This window comes from Pipistrellus hanaki (assembly GCF_964339955.1).
Source record: "Pipistrellus hanaki genome assembly, chromosome: 1".
In the NCBI taxonomy this organism is placed as follows: Eukaryota; Metazoa; Chordata; class Mammalia; order Chiroptera; family Vespertilionidae; genus Pipistrellus; species Pipistrellus hanaki.
Window position 1 is genome coordinate 50,588,986 of NC_140503.1, and position 25,406 is coordinate 50,614,391.

Here is a 25,406-nt window from a genome sequence, read left to right on the forward strand (position 1 = left end):
ATTGGATTATAAAATGGTTCAAAAGTGTGTAATTTTCCAGAGAGCTTGAAATTGTTTATTAAACAGCTCTTTATAAAGGCGTTAAATTCAACATATACCAGATCGAAATTGATCTAAATGATTAATGATAAGTGAAGGGCTTGTTTTAAGAGGAAAATACTGTTTTCTAAATACAGCAGTGGCAACAATAATGGTATTTTAGAAATAATCCCGTGTTTATCAATAATTATATATTAATCTAATTATAGTGGTATATTGTAACTCATTTATAAATAAACAGCTCCCAAAATATTTCCCATGACTCCAGTGAGTCTGGGTTAGCGTTCTGATTTGCTGAGTCTGGATTCCCATTTAACAAGTTGATATTAGAGTAGCATTTGGTAATGTCAGCTATCTGACCGAGCAGCCGTGAAATCAAATCACTGCTTTGGTCAGGGACCCTTGATTCTGAAGCCCTGAGAGCACTACATCTTCTTTCCTCATGTGTTCCTCTCTAGCGGCATAGGATCCATTTGCTAGCTCTCTCTAATCAACAGCCCATTAATGGCTACTTTTTTAAATTGAGTGACAACTCTTACCTGTATCTGTGACAGGGCTCTATTCTGTGTTTACTATTTAGAATGGTAAGATGAGCCTTGTAGTCTGCATGATGGTGTTTATTTTACTTATTTGCTATCAAAGACTCTACCAGTAACTGACATATGTTTACTACATATACTTTTGAAAAAATAATATTACTTTTGTAAAGACTGTTTCATGGCTGTTGATCTGAAAGTAGGTATTTGATGTTTAACATGGTATGTAATATTTTGTCAGGTCTATCAAGAAGTAAATCAAGGAACCAAAGTAGTTTTTATCCAGTTATAGAAATTACTATTCCTATTTCTAAAATCTGTGTAATAGTTAGTTTACTCGTTATCATTTTATTTTTCTCTATCTGTTGTTTTCTAAATTTCATATATTATGTTCAGAGTTTTCATTACCTTATTATTTAAAATACATTTTTAGCATTTTTCCCAAAGTTTTATATTTTTTCCATTCTTCACAATATGCATGTTTTTATCAGAAAGTCTGGCTTTACATTTTTTCTTTTTGTTATGAAACTTTTTTGTCCATTTTCTATTACTTAATCCTGGGTAGGTAAATTGCTTAGTGTAGTACGACTTTAAAAGACTATGTCTCAGTGATTTCAAAAGCCTTTAACACTAATCTCAAGATTATACGTTTCAATAACAGTTGTTCTTCCTAAAATAATTGTCTTAAATATATACTTTAGTGTTCCATTATTTTCTTGGTTTTCATTTTATTAACTTCAACAGCATATTTAGAGACATTTGGTTAAATTTATTTTGAACAACACTTAATCTTTCCTGTAAAAACCAATGTAGTTTTACTCTGGCCGGTATAGGTCAGTTGGTTGGGTATCATACCGTGCACCAAAGAGTTGCTGGTTCGATTCCTGGTCAGGGCACATGTCTGGGTTGTGGGCTCGGTCCCTGGTGGGGAACATGCAGGAGGCAGCCAATCTGATGTATCAGTTTCTCCCTTTCTCCCTCTCCCCTCTCCCTTATACTCAATCCCCTCTCCTTTCCTTTCTCTCTAAAAAATTAATTAAAAAACTCTAATATAGTTTATAAATATTGACTCTCAAACTATGATGCAACATTGTTAAATGACCAGTTTTGGAAACTTAGTGAGAAACGTATGCTTGTGTATGCATATTTCTTAGAACTGAGGAACAATAATATTAATTTCAGAGTGGGTCAAGGAATTGAACTGTTTGCTTCAAAAACACTTTTACTTTCTCTGTAGATGTGTCTTCTTTAATTATTCCATGTAGCACACATGTGAGTCCCTGCTATTTACCGGGCACTGACCCAGCTCGGGGAATAAAAGATAATAACGTGCAGTCTCTATTTTAGGAGCTCCCGTTCTAGTAAGAGAGACACACTGGTAAACAAAGAGAAACTTCAGGGTAATGTGTGATGTGCTGAAATAGAGGTGTGTGTGAGGAAGTGAGGAAGATGCAGCAGTCTGTCTGGAGGAGAAGACCTGGTCGGTAGAGGAAGGCTTCACAGAGGAGGTGGCATTTGATCTGAGTCTTGGTAGGTGAGTTGGCGCTCCCCAGGCAGAGAAATCAAGGAGGATGCCGCAGGGCAGTGATCCTCAGTCTCAGCACTATGGATATGGAGGGCTGGTTACTTTTTGTTGTGTGGGGTTAGGTCTGTGCCTTTTGGGATGCGTTGCAGCATCTCTGGCCTCTACCCACTGGAGGCCAGAAGCACCCCAGTTCCCCAGTTGGGACAATCAAAAAACGTCTCCGGTCATTGCCACGTCTCATGGGGACCAGATTGACACCTGCTGAGCAACCTTGCTCTAGGCCAGCAATTTTCAACCTTTTACATCGCATGGCACACATAAAGTAATTACTAATACTCTGGGTCACACCAAAAAATACTATATATTTTTTGCTAATCTGACAAAAAGTAGGTATAATTTTGATTCATTCACACTAGATGGATTCTTTTGTGTTGCCTGTTATCATTTTTATTTTTTTATTTGACAATCTAAGGGAAGAGAGGCCAGTGCCCTTGACTAAATAGTCGGGTGTTGCATATTTTAAAAATACTTGTGGCACACCAGTTGAAAGTCCCTGCTCTCGGCAGAAGCAGTCAGTCGCACATGCAAGGCCAGTTGTGTGAAAGACTCGCCCTACAGAGGGTTGAGTGTGACTCAAGCATAGAAAGTCCAGCGATATGGGAGGAGATGATGAACTAAAAGTGGGTTGGAGTCCCTTTGGGTGTGTCCATGCTGAAGAGAAAGCAGTGTTAGCCTCCTGCTGACAGAAAATAGATAGGCAACAGAAGTCTTTACTTCCAAGTGTAATGTGCTCATTTCTGTGTTTTTAAGTGATATTTTTATGACACTGTGGATTACAAATGAATCTTTTTTTTTAAACTTAGATTTTTGGGTGAATGGTGATAGCATGAACTGAGACAGGGTATTCAGGAGAAGGGACCAGATTGGAGACTGACAAGGAAGTCGAGCATGATTACGTTGATGTGCTGGGAGGCTGCCCTATCAAGTTGGGCAGGTGGAGGTACAGGACAATGCTCAGGGGAGATATCAGAGCTGGAAATGGAGGTTGGGAGTTTTGAGTATAGTCAAAGCCTTATGTAAGGATGAACTGAAAAGCATGAAAGTGAGACAGGGATGGGGAGTGAGTGGGGATAATCAGAACTTTGGGACCATGAAGCCTGGGTAGACAGTGGAAGAAGAGATAAAGAGAAGACTAAGAAAGAGTCTCTAGAGTAGGGGTGTCGAACTCAATCAGAGAAGGGGCCAAAATCTAAAATCCAGCCTAAATCTCGGGCCGAATGGTTTACTGAACAGTCATAAACTGACAATGTCATAAACTGACAGCCGAGTGCAGTGATGACAGCGCGGTGCGGGCCACATTGCAAGGCCTGGCGGGCTGGATTTGGCCCGCGGGCCTTGTGTTTGACACATGTGCTCTAGAGGGCAGAGTCCTGGAAAGCATGGAGTTGTGGAAGGCCAGGGAAGGAAAAATTCAAGGTGGGCAGCATACAGTGCCACAGAATTTACCTATCCTTGGAATGGGGCAGTAAGTAGGTCCTTGGGGACATTAGCAAGAGTATTCTCAGGAAAACAGTGGGGGAAAAGCCTGGTTGAAATACGAATGAAACAGGTAAGGAAGTAAAATAGCAAGTGAAGATTGCTTGCTAAATGTCACTAAATAGGTGTGAAATACTGTAGGCAAGGTATATATTGTAGTTAGTGGCTACTATATAGTAGACAGTAACTATTAGGTGGATATAAGATGCGTAACACAGATTCTCTGTCTACAAGAACATTGTAGTCTATATTCTGGGGGGTGAGGGGTAGCTGTACTTCCCTGTTGTTTCATCTTAGAACTATAGGATAAGCGAGTGTACACCGTAAACACCAAAATGGAGATTCGGCAATATGAAGGGAAGGAAATTAGAAGTGAAAACTTGAGGCCACCTGTGAATAGTCACCACTCCATTTGAACAGCACTACTCTTTCTCAGTCTCCTCCCTACCACCAAAAATAAAACAAAGCTAAAACAGAGCTTCCGCATAGGAAACAAGTCAGGGCTTAAGGCCGATTCCTGGAAACCATTTGAAGAGCAGGCACCTTTGCTTTTGTGCCACTGGCTTCCTCCCGGGTATGGAGCCTACCAGGTGCTAGCTATTGTGGGTCCTCACCCTTGCAAACCCGCTCTCCCCTTACACTGTGCATGAGAGTGGAACAAGGTGGAGCAGGAGACGCCAGGACCAGGAGCCAATTTAGGCAGAAGGGGCTTGGCAGAGCCGCTGGGTGTGGCCGGCCAGCGTGTTGAGGTCAGGAGGGTGGTTAGCCGTAGGAGCAAGTGAGTGCTGAGAAAGCGGACCAATGATGTTGTCAACAGAGCCAGGAAATACCTGAAGTATTGCTCAAGTGTGTGATTCAGTACTCTTTGTTTGTCCGTGTGTGAGATCGGAAGGCTATGGTCAGAAGAAGACAGACACTTAAGAGATTTATAAAAGAAAGCCTCTCAAAACAAGAGGGGAACAGATCTTATCTTGATTCAGTGACATCTTTTGAGGAAGGCCCTCAACATGGGAGCAATTATTGGAAAGCAGTCTTACCTTCAATGAGATTTAACTAAACGGCTTAGATGTAACCAGAGCAGGTCTGAGAACTTGGAAGGGCAAGCAGTAGCATGTCCCTGTGTCTTGTAGCTCCGTTCATGGCAAGTCACAACAAAGAAACCTTGACGGAGAGGATGTCTCTATTTAGGCTTGAGAGGGTATCTGTGTGTGTGGGTGTAGTGAGGTGGGGAGGGGGAGATCAGGCCTTCTCTTGACTTATATGTATTACAAAACCATAACACTCTGCAATGTTTGGGGCTTACTGTAACCGAAAAAAATACTACGAAGCAGCAACAAATTTACATCAAGGATATTGGTAGCACAACAATTTCTTTAAATTCAGTTGTTCATTAAGAAAAGAAATATTTTTAACAGAATTTTTATCTTTAGTTTCCCTTACAGAAGTTGAGCGTGTAACATTTTATGATATAGCTAAAATAACATTACCCAGGACTACTTAATTTTTATTTTTTTTTCCCCTCTCAAATTGTTGGTGGTCAGTATTGTCTTCTAATGCTTTAGGGATTGCAGCTGGAGAATGGCGGGTTAAGTTGTCAGTTGTTTAATGCAGATTCTGGTTCAGTAGGTCTGTGGCGGGGCCTGAGAGTTCCGTATTTCCAACAAGCTCTCAAGTCACACCAGTGTTCCTGTTCCCCCGAACACACTTTGAGAAGCAAGGTTTAGGACCATTCATTTATGAGAACAGTGATACCGTTCCTAGTTGAAGTATTCAATGGTCCCTGTCCTGCTTTTACATAAAGAAGAGCCATAGGTACACTGTGGCTAAGGCCGAATTATTTGCAAAGAGATTCAAATCCCCTGAGGCATTTAGAGTAGTTATTGACTGAGACCATGTAATACAGGAGAGATTGTTCAGACCAAGAGAAATACATGAGTAAGGTTGCCTACCTGCCTCACAAAAGAACCTTAATAATACATTCTCCCAGAATTCTATTAAATTTCCCCCGTTTACCTTTTAGTTTCTCCTAAGGACTTAAACATATTGGTCTATAAGGCATGCAGTTCTACTTAAAGAAATCTATTTAATTCATCATGGCTGTTACCCTAGTTTATTTGAAATGTTATATCTTTCGCCAAAGCCGGTTTGGCTCAGTGGTAGAGCGTAGGTCTGCGGACTGAAAGGTCCCAGGTTCGATTCCGGTCAAGGGCATGTACCTCGGTTGCGGGCACATCCCTGGTAGGGGGTGTGCAAGAGGCAGCTGGTCGATGTTTCTCTCTCATCGACGTTTCTAGCTCTCTATCTCTCTCCCTTTCTCTCTGTTAAAAATCAATAAAATATTAAAAAAGAAAAGAAATGTTATATCTTTCTTCATTATCCTGGTTTATTCAAGCAACATCTTCTATCTTCCTCTTTGTGAACATTTTTAGTCTTTTCAATATTCTTTCCTCTAGCAGTGCCAGATAGGGTACTACTAAGAATGTTTAAATATTACACATGGTTTATATAATGAATTGAAACATCATATATAATACATGCTGAGTTTTGAACTATCCTTTTTTTACTTTGGAAATATATTTATTTATTGCTATTATTGTCATTGTTCTATTTATTTATTTTCTTCTTTTTTTACATTTTAATTCCTTTATCAGTAAGGAATTACATATTTGTCCTCATCCCCCCATTACCTTCCCACCCACCTCCACTTCTGCCCTCCCCCCCCCCCCCCTGTTGTCTGTGCACACCGGTTAGGCTTATATGCATGCATACAAGTCCTTTGGTTGATCTCTCTCCCTTACCCCCACCCACCCCTACCTTCCCTCTGAGGTTTGATAGTCGTAGCTCTATAAGGAAAAAGTGTAAAAATTCTTTATGTATAACTTTAGCGCTTCTTAAAATTATATATTACTTCTCTTGTATAAATCAGTATATGAAAATCTTAGGAACGGTTCTTCCATTCGAGCAACTTAAAGAAATCTTACTGATGCCTGGTTTTTGTAGTCTTTATGGCTACCAAATGGCTTAGCCTAATTTCAGGGAGCCTCATAAGATGGGGGGCAAAATGAAAAAAGGAAACATAGCAAGAAAAAAGTTAAAGATGGAGAGATGGAAATACATATCCAAGCAAGCAGGCAGGCAAATGTAAATTTTCTAGAATTGATCAGAGGAGAATTCTAGACAAGGGATTAAGCGAATGGGCAATCTTTTCTGGGCTCTGATTTACTAGAATGGGATTCCCCAAATCAGGGACTTTTTGTCTTGCTCACTGTTACAGCACCAGGACCTAGAACAGGGCCTCGCTCAAAAGAGACACTCAACAAACATTTAGTAAGTAAAGTAATGAATGAAGCCAGGAGACCCTTTGGGATGGGGCAGAGGCGACGGGGGGGACCCTGAGAGATGAGGGTAGCCGGACAGCCTTGCACAAACAGATAACCAAACCAGGATATTTACGTGATGACTGTAATGATGAGTGGGAGCTACTTGATGCTTCATGCTTTGTGTGAAAGAGTGGCACTCTTAAATGAATACCTTGTCCCCGGGGTAGGTGCCAGTGGAATATTATGATCGTGACTCAAGGATTAGTTTCCACAGTGGAGTCTGATTCATGGCCTACATATTCCACTCACTGGTACCGTAGAACTATGTGTCTGGCTAGAGGTTCAGACCAAGTTTTCTAAAGAGAAGACTGAATGGGCCAAAACGTTTAAGGGTATTTAAACAAAGGCAATTTGACTGACTTTACGTTTGTCATTGTTGAGTAAAACGACTTCATTCCAGACTTGATATAAGAGCTGGATTCTCAGAGTTGTTCCTGGAGTCTCAAATAACTGTTTTAGCTGAGAATGACCTTTACCTTTTGTACCAGGCCTGAAAGACTGAACCCTCTCAAGAGTCACAGAGCTTAATGGAAACTCAAGTCATCTTCAAAGCAAATGAGTTTAGCAAGTATTTATCAGAAATAGAATATGTGCCTGCTAAGTGGCAAATATTATTCCTGGCATTGATGAGTTTACAATTTAGATGAGAAGACGGCATAAACAACATTGAAATAAACAACCAAAGTACAATAATGTGTAATATTTAATAATATCCATATACTTACTTCAGGCAGGTGAGCATCTAAGGCCTGAGATATGTATTACTGGTATAATTTTAAACCAGCTTTAATTTTTATCAAGATCATACATGTGCCTATTTTTAAAATCAGGTGTTATTTCTTTGACGATTTCTCTGTTCTCTCTGCCTCTTGGATTGATCTGATAATCTCCTGTTCTCTCCTGTTTTCTGTTCTCTCCTGTCTCCTTATCCTATTTTTCTGGAATATTTCTTTCAAGTTTCTCTTCTTTAATTTTAAAATTTTGGTTATTTTAATTCCTAAAATTTTATCTTGTTTTGTGATGATTCTGTGTTTTTATTCTTATTTTACAAATTACATATATATATATATATATATATATATATATATATATATATATTTTTTTTTTTTTTTTTCATTCTGCTGGTATCTTCATTGAAACATTAAAATGTAATGCTATCTATTGGGGGAATATGTTGGAACATTCATGACATAGTTAATAGGAGTTTCATTTAGTGGGTCTGGTCTGTATTGAAAACAGTTTGCCCAAATCCACGTGGTACATATTAAATCTAAGAGTGTTCACACAATTCACTACCAGTATTATAGAATGAACAACTGATTGAAACACTAACACAAGACTGTTCTAGACAGAATTTGCTAGTAGATTTTAACAAATGTATTGGATAAATACAGTTGTTGATTTTAGAATATTTTATTTCAGGTGTGTTTTGTTTTGAAATGGGTTCTACATTGTCTCTGGCTCCTGTGGGTCACTTTGAGGTTATTGTTGCTTGTTGCTTCTTGTTGTTGGACATTTCCCTCCAGGAGTCCGGTGGGCCTCGCTGTCTGTCCACATTTGAGGAGGAGTCACTGGAGTGAAGTGGTGGCTCTGCAGTTGTGCTGTGTGGGACTTCGCAACTAGCGGGCTTCCTGGGAGGGAGACCTGTAACCCAGCATCCTGAGGTCTTTTCTCCTCAGAGATCAGTTTGTTTCTCCAGAAAAGACACTCCCCGTGATCAGCCCGTGGTGTTTGCCAGCTGTGGAAGTGAAGGTGACTTCTTTCTATAGGTTCTGAAACTGAGCTAATTCAGGGTAAAACATGCCTTAAAAGTAATAGTTACCAAATTCTTAAGGCCTGATGATAATTTAAATAATTTACAGTAAGTGAGGGGCCTGGTTTCATACCTGTTGTCTGAAATATATTGAATACATTCTATAAGTGAAGATACTCCTAGAAAGACTAAATTGAATGTTATTTGTAATAGAATAAACGGTTTCCTTAACGTATTTCCCAACCTTTTACATTTCTTGGCAATAAACTTAAATGGAAGTGCGCATGCCTGTCACTCTGAGGACGAGAGTAGGCCTATTCAAAACGGGTTTGGAAGGAGAAAGAGACCATAAGGACCCTCTGCTAGAATGTATGATTGCATGCTCACTGCCACCAGAACTTAAAACTTCAACTATGCTATTTTTTAATTTGGAGAAAATTCTGCTATATGCTTGTAAACTCTTAACCCTCTATGTGTACCTGTGAAACTTTAAACCAAGTAGCATATATTATATACATTTCAAACAGCTCTCTGATCTAGTGGTTATCTCCATAGATGAAATAAGGAACAAGCTCAGAAAAGTTAAAGAGACTTATTCAAGATCATAAATCTAGTCAATGCCATATATAGGCCAATATTCAGGTCTGTTGTATGTTCTAAGGACTTTCCCACAGCATCACAAGCCAAGAGGACTTTCATTCTACCCTGCAGCAGGAGGAATCCACAAAGTCAAACGGCTTAGGGCAGGTTATTCTAGTAAAAGCAGCATCAGAAAGGGGGGAAAAAGTGAGAATTGTCTAAAGGAAGATTTCCACCTGGAATCACTACCATCTGAAAATGAACTTCCACACTCTGTAGTAAAAGTAATAGTCCAATCAAGTCCTTCCTTATTGCCATTGATGAATGAAAGCTACATTCAAGGATTATCGTGTGAGCGCATTTTTACTAGAGAACCAGTTTATCTTTTAAATATTTTTTTCTATTCTTCTGACTTAGGACTCAATATTTAACATTGTGCTGCTCTTTCTGATTGTTTTTATTGACCAAATAACACATACTATGTGTTTCTACCTCCTAAAACACTGTTAATAAATTTCATTTGTACTTTTTCTTCAGTAACTATTATAAATTACCTAAATCATCATAAACTGCCTATATTTTTGGTTTAAAGTATTGGAAACTGTCACACACACACACACACACACACACACGCACGCGCGTGCGCAAAGGCAGGAAGATCAATGCACTGAGCCCCCTGTGTGTCTCCAGTGAACCCCCAGTTTCAAAGTTATCAACATTTCGACAATCATGTCATTCATCTCCTCTCCTCCGCTATTGTTTTTTTTTTCTTTTTCTTTTTTCCCTTTTGGGTGACTTCTTTCTCAGGAGCACCCTTGAAAAACTTAACTCAACCTTTCCTTAGGTACGATAAACCGACCTATTTTTAAAAAAGGGGGTGGGGGAAATAATGATTCTGAACACGGGAGCGTGAATAAATCAGTCAGCTCAGGGGAGCTTTCGGAGTCCCGGGGCAAGAACCAAACACAGAATCTTAAAGCCAGAAAGTACTGTTTCCCTGAAAAAAATTTTCTAGAATGCCATCTGTGAAGGACAGTGGCCAGTAACCACATATGGCTGTGGAGGTTTTAATTAATTTAAATTAAATCACATTTAAAATTCTGAACCTCATTTGCACTACCCACACTGTAAGTGCTCACATGTGATCAGTAGCTACTGCCCTGCACAGCACGGTACAGAAGAGCCATCAGTGCAGGAAGTTCTCTCACTCAGTTTGGAAGCAGAGCGCCGATGCCCCTGTGACTCAGTGTCCAGTGCCCCGAGGAGGCACCCGAAGCCTCAGGGCATGGCAGCCGCGGGGCCGGCGGAGCGGAGCCACATCCGGTGGCCTGCTTTCCTCCACTGGCACCTGTCGAGCTGTTTAAGCAAGAAAAATTTGGCTCTAAAGGGATCTTTTGAGTTCTTATTTTCTTAAACAACAGTAACCCACCCCCACCCCTCCTTTTCCTGTTTTCACTGATATATTATATTCTTGAATAAAAATTACGAGTCTCCAACCGTGGGAGAAATTTTAAAAACTGCTTCTCGGTGAGGGAAACTTATATTTGACCAGATGATCAGGTCATTAAATTGTAAGAATAATCAGTTTCTATTTCTGAAATGTTTTGTTTTTTTTTTTTAAACTGGTGAAAGATTATTCATTTCAAAAGGTAAAAAGTGTTAAACATTTCATTTTATGACTGCATTAATAGTCTTGTACCGAGGACTGACTAACAGCAACAACAAAACAAAACAACACAGAGCTAAGAAAGAAAGAAGAGAAAAGAAAAACTACTTTGGGAATCATTTGAGAATTATTTTGTTGTTTAGAGGTATTCTTTGGCCAGTCCTTTTGGGCCTTCTCCCAATAAGCTCATTTTACCGACGATAAACCTTTGAATGTGCTTGCCAGTCACTGTGCACCATGTGTGCTTAATACTGTTTGTTGATGACTAGGGGAAATTCTAATGAAATTCCAATGAGCAGATTTTGCTTTTAAAATGTCTTTTGCTGCCGAAACCGGTTTGGCTCAGTGGATAGAGCATTGGCCTGCGGACTGAAGGGTCCCGGTTTGATTCCGGTCAAGGGCATGTACCTTGGTTGCGGGCACATCCCCAGTGGGGGTGTGCAGGAGGCAGCTGATCAATGATTCTCTCTCATCGATGTTTCTGACTCTCTATCCCTCTCTCTTCCTCTCTGTAAAAAAACAATAAAATATATCTTTAAAATAAAATAAAATGTCTTTTGCTATGAAATGCAAAAGAGTTGGCGACATCGTCCCAACTTTTGATGGGGCAGTCTAAGCCAGGAAGGCAAAGAACCTGCGTAATATAATTTGAAATTAATTTAGATATTGATTCAAGTAGAAGGATTGGAGAGTTGAAATGATTGTAGTTTCAAGACAGCTTGCTCATGAACCAAAGAGTTTGCAGGAGGATCGTCTCATTAGAGTGGTCTTTAGCCTGAAGACTCAGATTTGTCAGCAGAGTTCTCCAGACCTACGGCTGCTGGCTGCTGTTTCATACACTGGAGAAACATAGTCAGTATGCAGTTCAGAGATTTACAAACTTCAGCTTCAGTTACCTTCAAAGATGATTAAACTGGAATTTGGAGGAGTTAATCTAGCAAGTAGCCTAACAATGAGCTAAATGGTGACTTCCTTCTGTGTACGAGGCGTTGCAAAGTCCTGCATGATATGGCAAAACCTTCTCTTTAACCTTCCTTTTTCACATTGTTTAAACATCCTTAGGTTATATTTAAATGAATAAATGAGGCAGTTTTATCTGAATCTAAGTCTATGTGAGTTGTGGATTTCACCTCTCATGGGTGTATTTTTTTTTTTAATTTGTGGGTAGTATCAGTAGGAGATTAGGGCTGTAATCCCATGAGAACTGAATATTAGAGTTTCACACAAAATATTGTCAACCTACCAACTCTGTGCAGATTCCACGTGGTGCCCAGGATGGGAGAGTGGCTCATGGTCACTAGAGGGCAGAACACGTCAGGAGGAGACGGGGCCGCCTGGGGAGAGGTGTCAGGGAAGCTTGCTCTGCTCCTTCATAAGGAACACAACCTCTTACAACGGAGGGAAATACAGCCCAGCCCCAGAGGCAGGAGAGCCAGCGAATGATCCAGGAGCCTGGGCCATAGTCAGAGCAGTGAGAAATGCCAGGGGATCGAGGAGCCAGTCTGCGCCCACACATTACCAGGCCATCACACTCCTGACAGAGGACTAAGTTCAAGTGCAGGCTGAAGAAGGCAGGCAGATTTTAGGGAGTGGAGCAGGTCAGTTAACCCTTTTGGTTATTGCTCTAATGCAGTTCAATACTGACCCTCTTGGGATGGGCAAGTGGCACTTTAAGTCACAGGGAAATCTGATAACCGTCTTTTGATATCGGAGCATTTCCCGTCATACTGCTTAGTTGGTTTCATAACGTTAGAACTATCCCTTTTCTTCCCGGTAAGTTCTCTTCACATTGTAGAATACGTCCTCAGATCTAAATAGCTAGTTTTTTCAAAGGAGAGATTAATTGATATAAAGATGATATAATTTTCTAATAAGTCAGGCCATTGCCATTTTTAGAAATTAATAATTTAGAATTTACCTCTAGGTATTAAATACCCATAAAGGCAGGGTGGATAGGGATAAAACAAAGAATAAAAGTTTTCCCTAACTCTTCTCCTCTCTACATCCATAGCCTTCTATATTTTTACTTCAGTTTTTGCACACATTCTAATTACAGGTGCATGCCTGTCAAGCAGGCAGGAGTGTCCGCTCTGTGACGTCAGGAACGTTCTCCCGCATTTAGCATAGAGCCTGCCTGTGGAAGCCCATCACTAACATTTGTTGACCTCACAGAACTTATAATGCTCTTGGAGTGGAAGTGACCTGTAACACAGATGTTAAAAGATACAAGATGAAGTAGGATTTCAGAGGAGAAAATTAACACTTTAGTCTCACCAAGAAAATTCTGATTAAAATGGCATTTAGCTGGGCCTCATATGTGGCTAGGATTTACACAGGCAGAGAGAGGGGGGCGGGGGACAGGCTTTCCAGAGAGCAGAAGTGAGAGCAAAGTCATCATATTTTACTGGGGATGCTTATATTAATAGGTAAGACTGCACGATAGATTGGAAAAACACGTATGGATGGCCTAGAATCCCATGCTAAGGAATTTATAGTTTTCCCTCTGGGCCAATGCTTTTGAAAAGTGTCCCTATCCAGTCTGTAAGAACCTCACATAAAACCCATCCCATTGACAAATAAGCTTGCCCAGTGCCACATGCTATATTTCTTGGAATGTCACAATGCATACCAATAAAGTTAAGTTCCTAAAGTCCTACAGGAAATAAACTTTTGAACTTCCTTTAACCAAGTATTTCCCAAATATGTGACCACCTTTGAACTCTTTTAGCATCCAGCAAACCTAATACTCCTCAGAGCACACTTGGGAAATGATGTTTATGCAATAGCCAGTCTTCAAAGGTTTTGAAAACCGTTAATTAGAAAATATGTTTATATTTTTACACCTTGAGCTAAGAAAGAAATGCAAATGCATAGATACCTGATTCATTTTGCTTCCTATAGAGGGGTTCATCTTTGTCTTAATTTACATTGTGTGTTATCTTAAAACGACGAAGTTCATTTGGAAGTGCACAGGATATACTGATAAATTTAGATGCCCTGCTTATTCATGTTCAGCTGTTACTAATCATTGCTTGCTCTTCCTGGTTTTCTCCAAGGATTAAACGGAGATGTGGTTCTCAAGGTGTGACAACTGGATCGGATGCAGGAGTATTACCTGAGAAGGTGTAAGAACGGAAGGTCCTCAGGCCCATCCCAGACCTACTGAGTCAGACATTCTGGGGGTGAGGCCGGCGCTCTGTCCTTACAGGGCCTTCCAGATGACTCTGACACACAGGGAAGCAGGGGAACCACTTGCGATGGCTAACCCAAACCTCAGGTCAGGGTGAGAGCAGGAGCTTCCGGACACTTCTTCAGCTGCCACAGCCGCCGTGTAACTGTTGTAAAGTAATCACAGTATTTTAAGTTCACCTTCGCCCGCTTACTTGTGTACAAAATTAAATATCTGAGATTTTTTGCGCAGCTTTTTGGTTTCTTAGAATTAAAGTCACAGTATCTTTCTCATCGTGACAGCCATCTGCTAAATTTGTTTCTCGTTTAGATTACAGACACAATTCCTCAGAGGATATTAGCTTCCAGAGCTCCCGAGCTTACCTTTTCTTTCCCTGGGAGCTTGGCAGACATTCCTCAAAGGAAAAAAAACGAAAGTAGCATCCTAAGCAAGTGGCACAGTAGGCGCTCTGTGTCTGTTGATTTTCAGTCAAGAATGAATATTTTTCTCTCTGAGGGGAAGAGCCTTAAATCCCTTTTATCAATTATGTAACTGTGGGTATTTCCTGGTTCAATAATAACTTTATACTTGAGTCTTTTTTCATTTTCCTTTGTTTAGAAATATAAATTTGAAATAATGGGACACCTTGATGAGCCTCTCCCCTTGTTTGAGGAGGGGAGAAAAGCTGTAATAAATGCAAAACTTCCTTCTCGCCTGTATTGTCCTCCAGTTAAGGGGCATTCAATACAATTGCTTCTAAAAGTATGCTGGAGATGATAGACTTCACTTCGGAAAGTAATTACGAAACCTAGTTCATGTTTGATAAGGCACCACCTGATTCCTATTGCTTCAGATCCCTCTCTTTTGTAGCATATCAAGTATGTGATTGTATTTGAAAGTTCTCACAGTAAATTATAAAGCACGTAGCAATAAAGGAACTTGTTAAGGTAAATCGTCAGTTTTCTCAAGTTTGTGATGATTATAAAGTGGAGACCTCCAAAATGTACTGAAATTCAGAGGAGAACTCGAACTGAAGCTGACTTAGACAGAGGTTTCTCCTGGCTCCCTCCCTGCGCCTGTTTAGTAGGGGGGGAAAATTCCTTTAAAAATGTGAAGGTTGCTAGGACTGTAGAACGCATGTACCAAATTTTCAAGCAGTATGAAGCTATTGTCAGAGAACAAGTACAGTTTGTGTCTTACAGTTAAATCTACCAGGGAGGCTGGCCAGCTGAGCAAATCACACGGTTGAGACGCTGAATGTTTGCTTTAGGAAAAGACATCCGGTTTCCATAGCACGATGATTTTATAGCAGAGATCAGATTATACTGTTTATTTGGCTAACACCATTTTCCCCTCAACCTACTGAAAAGATTGAATCAATAAATCTTGAACTCTTAAAAAAATGTTTAAAATAAGCATGTCACAGCGTAGAGTGAGTCTGTATGTGAGAAGGAAGGTAGAAGCTATGCCAGTGAAATTTTACTTAATAAGATGTGTATACATTAGAAAAAAAGATAAATTTAGAATCGTTTTTCACAATCCTTTTTTCTATTTATAATGTCTAGGATGTAGTATGAAACCATGTAGTGTGGATTTTGAGAGGATGTTCATGAAAATAATAGTTTTTACAAAATTTTGGAAGCAGAAACTATGTGATTCCTTCTTTTTAAAAAATACTATAAATGGGTCCATTCATATAAGTTCTGTTTATTTATCCTTTGTCAAAATATTGACTTTCCAAATGTTCAAATCAAGAAAATGTTCAACCTCTTAACTCACAAATAGTTTAAACTCTAATTTACACAAATACGTTTCCAGATAATTTTACTTTTAGTATCCCAGCTTTGAGCTTTTAACTCTACTTAGTCTTTTATGATCTTTGAAATATCTCTTGACTTAATTAAAATAGTAAGATTAACAATGGCTTGAACACATTTATAGCTGTACATTTATTTTGTTTCTTTTTTACTGCTTGCCCCAGTTTATTTTCTTAGACTAGTGATCTATGACATTTGCACTGAGCTCTATGAGAGAATTTGAATACAGTTGTATGAAGACAGTAGTTATTGATACTGAGTAAGATATTAATTCAAATACAGACTTCTTGATCTTGAATCTTTGATCTTGATTTTATCTTTGAAAACTTGCTTTTGGGCTTTCTCAGGACACTATTTCCTTCTGTAACACCCAGTCAGTCAGTCATTGAGATCTGTTCCCATTGCAGATGAGTTCATTGTAGACTTTATTATTATACAAAATAACAGTTACCTTGGGTATAAATGCAAAATGGTAAATATCAGTTCATTCATTGAGGCATTGTTTGTAATAGCAAAAGGTTAGAAGCAGCCTAAATGTCTATCCATAGGGAGGGAACTAGTTAAATAAATGCTGGCATTCCTTACAGTGGCATGCTATTCAGCCACCGGGGAGGGAAAGCATCTTTATGGACTGATATAGGACAAGGTCCTAGAGATACTGTTAAAAGGGGGAAATGTAAGATGCATAACAGTTTGTCAAAGAAATATCTGAAGGGATGTCCAAACTAAAAAATGGGCTGCTATTGCCTTTTGGAAGAACAGCTGGTGAATTAGATAGAAAAAAATGGCTAGAAACCCTTTTTTTTTTCCTTTTCAATTTTCTATCCAGTATAACCTATGTTTTAAAATTACTTTTAAAAACCATCCTGATTAGAAAATGCTGATAGGTACGTCTGAAAATGTAAGCTATACAATATTTAGCACTCATGAATAAAATGCATTTTTTACTGATTAAAATGAGAAGTGGGATATTACAGCAGAAAACTTGGGCAAGGTTGTTTGGCTCTGGTTATGAGGAAGTGACTCTTCCTTTAATATTTTACTTTTTACTGTAGATTTATCCTGGTAAATTATTTGCAACTCAGATTTAATGGAAACTCTTTTGAAAGCCAAGTATTCTTCAAAGCTATGACACTTGAACTTATCTGTTTTGAAATTTTGATTTTTTTTGTAATAAAGCACAGTCCTTCAGTCATTATTCAGTCTTATCAAAATTAGTAACAGTTTGTCCTCCTAAACTCAGAGTCATCTGTAGTTTTAATTGAAGTTTTGCAAAACAAGTTGGTTGGCTTTTTCTCTTTTTATATTCTAAAAATTGTTTTAAGAAACTGCAGTTCTTATCTTTAAAATATTTTTTAAAATGCATTTACTGACTAAACTGCCCACTACAGTTTAAAAACGCCTGCAGTTCTGAATTATTTCGTGAATTTTTAAGCATTCTTAAATTAGTTATATTTTACTAAATGCAAATTTGCTTTATGAAATAAGTGGCATGCAGTTCAAATATAAGAAATAACTCTTGCAAAGAAATGCTTGATATTCAGAATTTGGAACAATTGGTTGGCTAAGGAAAAATTAATGAGCATCACAGACTGACTTGCTTTCACAGGAATGAATTTAAAACTTTTGCTTTTTTTTTTTTTTGTACATGGAAAAAGAACTTTTAATTATTGTCCATATTTATAGCAACCATATGTCCCAGACTTTGCAATATAGTTCCTCGTTTCATATTCTCCATCTCCTCGGAATAAGCATATTGATTTCTAGCTTGGAAAGTGTGTTCATTCTTCTAATAGAAAGATAGTTTTTTGGAATCATTTCACTTTAAGTAGAAGTTAAGAAACTCCCTTCAGATCACTTGTTTCAAAGAAGGAAGATGTAAAGAAGATGTGTTTTAAGACATTTTGAAAATACATCTTTATATACCAGACTGACTTGAGACATGGAAATTTTCATTATGTGGAATTCTTGTTCTGTGCTTTTGTTCACAGAATGCAATCAATGAACAAGGAGTATGGAGCAACAATATATGGGATGAAATGTTTTATTTCTGTCATGCAGTGCCCAGGCACTGCCTCTGCACTGAAGACTGAATACTGAGGGAAAATGTATAAGTTAAGAGTTTTTAAGAAATAAGAACACAATAAACACATGAAATGATATTCAATATAATTGGCCATCATGGAAATGCAAACAATATACAATGAGATACCACTTCACATCCACTAGAAGGGCTATTGTATTATACAAAATACAGGCGGTAATTAATGTTGGCAAAGATATGGAGAAATCGAAACACTCCTACAGTGCTGGTGGGGATATAAAATGGCGCAGCCATTTGAGAGAGTCTGGCAGTTCCGTGAAAAGTTAAACAGCAATTCCACTCCTAAGTATATACTCAAGAGAAAAGAAAATATATGTTAACCCAAAAACTTGTACTCCAATGTTCATAACAGCATATCTGTAAAAGGCTAAGCAACCATTTGACTGGCCGGTAGCTATGACACGCAATGACCACCAGGAGGCAGACGCTGCAGCTGCCTAGCTGTGGTCACTTGGCAGCAGAGGTTCTCCGGTGACCCACCCAGAACCAGAGAGGAGGGGGCCTAATTCTGGGGTCTATCACCCAAGAACTGTCCTCTCATCACCCGGGACCCCTCAGGGATGTTGGAGAGCTGGTTCGGCCTGATCCCTTCGGGCCAGGCCAAGGGAGCCCACATACTGGAGAGACCCTGCTCACTCTGCTGACGTCCTCTGAGCTGCGGTGCCACCCCAGGTGTGGCTGGTTGAGGAGGGACTACGGGAGGTTGGCTCCAAGGTGTGTCCAGCCCTTCTCACCCAGTCCTGCCCTGCCAGCCACCTTCTAATTAATTTCCTTTCAGTGTGCACAAACTTGTGCACTGGGGCACTAGTTATTTATAATAGCCAAAACATGGATCCCTCAACTGATAAATGGATAAATAAATGTGATACATCCATATAATAGCAATAAAAAAAAAAAAAGGAATAGAGTACTGATACTTGCTACAACATGAATGAACCTTGAAAGCATTATGCTACATGAAAGAAGTCAGGCATAAAGGATTACTATACATTTTAGGACTCATTTATTTATTTATTCATTCATATTATTTTTTAAAAGCTTTTTTTTTTAATTGATTTCAGAGAGAAAGGGAGAGGAAGAGAGAGAGAGAGAAACATCAATGATGAGAGAGAATCACATTGATTGTCTGCCTCCTGCATGCCTCCTATGGGGATTGAGCCCACAACCCGGGCATGTGCACTGGACCGTAATCAAACCCAGGACCCTTCAGTCTGCAGGCCACTGCTTTATCCACTGAGCCAAACCAGTGAGGGCTATGACTTTATTTATGTAAAATGTCCAGAATAGGCAAACCCATAGAGATGGAAAGTAAATTGGTAGTTGCGTAGGCCAGGAAAGAGGGAGGAAATGGGTATGGGTTTTCTTTTTGGGGTGATAAAAATGTTCTCAAATTATACATTTTGAGGAGGTGAATTGTATAAGATGTGAATTATATCTCAACATTTCAAAAAGGTGGAGAAGGAGTCTCTTGTTACTGGTTGAGACAGTTTGTTTCATATCTTCTTTATCAGTGGTTCACAAAGACAGTTTTGTCACCCCAAAAGAAATGCCAATAGACATTTTTGGTTGTCACAACTGGAGGAGGAGTGGTACTAGCATCTAGTGGGTAGAGTTCAGGGATGTTGTTAAATATCCTTCAATACATAGGACAGTCCTCACACATACCAAAATTATCTGGCTAAAATTGTCAGTAGTGGCCAAGTTGAGACATCTTGTTCTATAACTGCACTACTCACGTGACAACTTACCACAGCCATGCCTTTTAAGCAGTGCAAGGTTATGGATCATCAGAGAGGCATTCATTCTATTCACTTTACTCAGGGTAAGGCTATGAGTGAATCCAAAAGAAAGGGTTTTATTTTTTTTATCTGTTTATGCCTAAACCTAAGTTAGATAATTCAGTTAACCAAAATATTTTATTCCTCCAGTCATCCTGGTTGAGATTTTGCTGTATTTTGTTATACTAGTATTTTACTTTCATATTTAAAGATTATTAAAGGTCAACTCTATGGAGTATAACATCTACTTGTGATAAGTACAGGAATAAAAAAAAAACCATGCCATACAACAGCCTTAAAGATATATAAAATAAAAGTTAACTTTTCCATTTTAAAATTATTGTCATTGCTTGTTCTGGAATAGGAGTATGGCCCTACGCTAAGCTGGTATGTTCGGCTCCAATGTCCAGCTCCTTTTATTATATGTACCTGTTTGAAATTCCCATAGACTGGTCCCGAGGAAAGTGAGCGGGGAGTTTATTATAGAACCCTTCCTTTCAAATGTAACAGCTAACACTTACTGAATGCTTACTGTATGATGGGTTTTATGTAGGGCATTTTGTTTTATTTTAAAATATATTTTTATTGATTTCAGAAAGGAAGGGAGAAATAGAAACATCAATGATGAGAGAGAATCATTGATCAGCTGCCTCCTGCATGCCCCCTATTGGAGATCGAGCCCACAATCCCAGCATGTGCTCTGACCAGGAATTGAACTGTCACCTCCTGGTTCATAGGTCAACGCTCAGACACTGAGCCACACTGGCTGGGCATATGCAGAGTACTTTACATATATCATCTCATTTAATTCTAACAAAACTCTTTTAGGTAGATATGATTATTCCTATTCTTCTAGAAGCATCTCTCTTACTGTTGTTCTGTGGTCTTATATACTACTGTTATTCTGAGGGTTCTCTTCTCCCTCATTCTCTTTGCTTCTCTTCTGTTTTGAATCTCCTATACCTTCCCTTACTATGATGAACTCCCTCATTTTTGTGAAGCATATCCTCCATTACATTCCTAAGAAAACCAGTGTCTGAATTGTACCTTTATCATTGAGAAAGATAGTTTGTCTGGGTATAGAATTCTATGTAGGAAATATTTTTCTCTCATGATTTTGAAGGTATTATGTCTCTTGTCTTTCAGTTTTGGGTATGATCTGTTTTGTGACTCCCAAAACACTTAGAATTGCTTTATCCCTGTTGCTCTGAAATGTCACAATGATGTATCTCGCTGTGGTTCTTCCTCCTCCTCCTCCTCCTCCTCCTCCTCCTCCTCCTCCTCCTCCTCCTCCTCCTCCTCCTTCTCTTCCTCTTTCTCCTCCTCCTCATGCAATTTGCCTAATACTCAATGGGGCTTTCACTCTCAAAATTCAATTCCTTGAGTCAAGGGAAGTTTTTAAAAATGGTTACTTGATAATTTCCTTTTTTCTTATTCTATTATTTAGATGCTGCCTTTGAAAATGTATCATGTAGTTTTCTTATGGGAATTTCTCCTTTTAGAAATTTTGTGTTTAGCTTTCTGAGAAATATTTTAATTTTGTCTTCCAATTCTATCTTAAACTTTTAATTTAAGTTATATTTTTAATTTCTAAGAGCTCTTGTTTTCTGTTTCTTTTTTATAGCCTCCTACTCTGGTTGGCAGATTTTTCATCTCTTATCTCTGAGAATATTAATATAGTTTTCTGAAGCATTTCTCCTACAGCCTGATTTAATTCTTATTCATCTTACTTCCTTCTTTCTGTTTGCCTTTTGGATTAGGTCTCTGTATTCAAGTTATAGACTTTCCTTAAATATTTATCCTTAACTGTTCACAATGTGTAAGATTTCAGTTTGTTTCCTTCTGACATGATATTCTAAGAAAAGCCCAAATACCACTTATATAGTAGTCTTGCTCCCCAAATGTATAACCTGAATTCAACCATGAAGAAACATTAGACAAACCCAAATTGAGGGACATTCTGTAATTAGCCAGTACTCTTAAAAAATGTTAAGATTGTGAAAGACAAAGACTGAGGTACTTTTCACATTAAAAGAAACTAAGGAGACATGACAATTAAATGCAATGTGTAATCCTGAATTGGACTCTGGATCAAAATTAGTGGGACATTTTGCAAAATTACAGTGAGGTCTGTAGGTTAACTAATAGTATTCCTGGTTTGGTCATTGTGCTATCTACACTAATAAAAGAGAAAGATGCAAATTGGCCATACCTCCGTGATGCCCACCAGCCAATCAGGAGTGAGTATGCAAAATAACCCAAAAATGGTGGGTAAAGTTGCATATGCAGGCATGGAGCAATAACTGAAGTCTCCACCCTAGTGAAGACTAAAGACTGAAGGCTGAAGACTCGAACCACTGGCCAGAGCCAAGCCTGAAGGCTGAAGGCTTGGCTCCACCTCGGTCCAGGTCCCAGGTGCAGGAGGAAAACTGGTGCCAGCAGCCAGGGGAAGGAAGGCCTATTGCACAAATCTTTGTGCAGTGGGCCTCTAATGGTTATATAGGATGTTAACATTTGAGGAAGATGACTGCTTTTTTTCAAGTGTTTTTCTGTCCTATTTTCCCTCTTTCTAGACTGCTTGAAATTTTTTGCAAGTGCTTTTTATTTTCATATTAGATAAATTCTATGGATATGTGATTCAAGTTAACATAAGTTTTCTCCGGTCATTTTCAATCATATGTAAAGCCCACCCACTGATCCTTAATTCAGATACATCTTTTATTTCTGAAATATACATTTGATTCATTTTTAGAATTTCACTGCTGAGATTCCACATCCGTTCATTAATAATGATATTTTCCTTTTAAGTCCTTAAACATTTCTATAATAGCTGCTTTAATTTCCCTGTCTGCTAATTCCTAGATCTGGCTCATCTTGTGGTTGGTTTCTATTAATTATATTTTCTTTAATACTGGGTTATATTTCTTTGTATATTTAGTAATTTGTATTGTATACTGCACAGTGTGGGGTACAGGATGGAGACCATGAACTTTGTTATCTTTCCCTGAAGGGTATTGATTTTGTTCTAGCAAGTTGCTAACAGGACTCCAAATGCTATCTCTCATCAGGTGAACATCAACTGAAATCTATGCTCAATCCTCTGAGCCTTCCAGCTGTTGCCTTTCACATTTGCAGTTCAAGAATCAGCTAGGAATTGGGTAGAGTTTATATATAGATAGGGAGGACTCTTGTGGCTTCTTTCTTTCAGGGATTGTCCCCCTCACTTCCCAGTTATGCAATTAACCTCAAACTAGGTACTCAAACAAGTAAGATTTTGGATTTCTGCTTAAGTTCTAATCACTTCACCATATGAACTATGGAGTACTACCAGGTGGAAAGCCATTTAAATACGAATCCAACCCAGTATAGTTCTTTCAAGACTGACTCTGCTCCAGTTTCTGCCTGCTTTTGTCAATCTACGGTGCTTTCAAATAGTTACTCTCAGACTACATAATTGTCATCTGCAAAGGGATCAATCTAATATACTCTAGTCTGCCATTACCAGAAATTATATCATATTGCTTTTTATTTTTCTATTGATATTATATAGATTTTATATTATATGATATTATATAATTATATTATATAGAATTGAAAAAAAACCTTTTACATTTTTTTGGTTAATCATGGCAGTAGCTCATCAAATTTTTTAAAAGGATTAAGCATATTACTAATCTTATTTTTTCTTTTTTTCTTGTAGACAAGAGATGATTTTCTAGGTCAAGTGGATGTTCCTCTTTATCCATTACCGGTTAGTATAAGTGTTAAGATTTTACTTTTTATGTTTATTGTTTTTACTTTAATAAACACATAAAAATACACAATGTAATTAATATAAATATTTGATTTCTAAAATATATACTGATATAATTTCTTGAGTATATTATTTTCTGAAAACATATCTCAGTTTTCTGTTTTAATTTTATCTTACTTGAACCCCAGTAAGAAACAGAGCCATTGAAGTTTGTTGACATGAAAACATTGTTTGAGGAAGATCAATTTGAAAATATTCTATTTAAATAACTTAGAATGGGGAGATAGGTTATAACAATATAGACATGAAGTCTGGACTAAGCATATAACAATGGAGGAAAACAGATTCAGGAAATATTTTATAATAAAACTATATTGAACCAAGTTTCAGACAGGAGGGTAAAAATGAATTTAAAATACAGGTAATACAGGTTGAACTTGGGTGATAAGGTTGGTATCTCAAATAGAAAAGTTGGGAGGAAAAGCCCTTTTGTTTTGAAATATGATAGATATATTTGTTTTTTACCATAGTTAATTTCAATAGAAAACAAGAAAAATGAAAATTTAAAAGTGGGCAGCTGACAGAGATGTGAAAATAAATTGTGTAGGGAAAAGGGACTAGAAGAATTGAGAGAAATCAGTGTCGAGGTAACAGCAGAATCTCTGAGAGTGATTGGCTGTCCAAATAAGAGAGATGGAAGCACTTAGATTGAACCTTAGATAGCATGGGTCTGTCAGAGGAGAAGGGGAAATCAGACAAGGAGAGACAGCAAAGAACCAAATAAAATAATGTCGTGAGAATTCAAGAGTTCCATGACTGAGTGCTTGGTTAACAGTGCAAAATGCAACAGGGAATAAAGGATAATAAAAAAGGCTGTTGAACTTGATAAGAAAAATAAATAATGCTTCTTTACTGTGCCAGTCTTTTGAGATATTTTTGGCTTTCTCCCGCCTTCAGAGGTGACAAGCTTTTAATAATACAATGAATTCGGTCTTGTTTTCCACACTGTTTACTTTCTCATTCTCCTAGAACTGTCCCTCTGCTCTAACCAGGCCAACTTTCTGACACGGCATATTCCACCAACCACCCTGCTGTTTTTTCACTTCCCACCCTATTTTTGGCTCCACAACACACCTGTTCAGCTAGTTTTAGACTGAGTTGTGATGCCGGTTGCAATTCCTATGGTGCAGAAAAGTGAAAGCACTATTGATTGTAACCATTTCATCTAAAGCTGCTTTTTTCCCCTCAGTTCTAACTTAAGTTATGCCTTAAGTCGTAGTTCATAAATTGTCTTGAAAAGTACATACTTTGGTGTTCTAGATACGTCTTGAAAACCCACTGTTTTATTCTAGACAGAAAATCCAAGAATGGAGAGACCCTATACATTTAAGGATTTTGTTCTTCACCCAAGAAGGTCAGTAACTATAAAATAATAACATGTTAAGTTTTTAAAGAATTTCTTCATTATACCTTCTAACCACTTTGAAAATTCAAAGTTTAAACCTTTCTGAATAAGCTACTTCTAAATATTTTATTATTTTTTGAAAGTTTTATTGTTATATCTGATTACAGAGTAATATATGCATAATGTAGAAGTTATATATATTATATAATATATATTATATAATATATACATAATATAGAAAAGTGATCACGCCCCTTTGGAAAAGATTTGCCCCCCTAATACTTATCAGACTAAAAGGCTAATATTTGTCATTTTATATCATAAAGTGTACGTAATTTTGTCACACTATGCTTTAAAAAATTACA

The 25,406-nt window shown here is 38.1% G+C and overlaps 1 protein-coding gene across 2 annotated transcripts in view; it reads left to right on the forward strand.

Annotated features, from left to right (window-relative positions):
* NEDD4 (NEDD4 E3 ubiquitin protein ligase) overlaps positions 1 to 25,406 on the forward strand; it is a 126,342-nt gene that overhangs the window by 59,725 nt on the left and 41,211 nt on the right. For both annotated transcript variants that reach the window (XM_084875475.1, XM_084875474.1), the window contains 2 exons: positions 23,583 to 23,633; positions 24,989 to 25,050. In XM_084875475.1, coding sequence (XP_084731601.1) covers positions 23,583 to 23,633; positions 24,989 to 25,050 — 113 coding nt within the window. The remainder of the gene's footprint in view (positions 1 to 23,582; positions 23,634 to 24,988; positions 25,051 to 25,406) is intronic.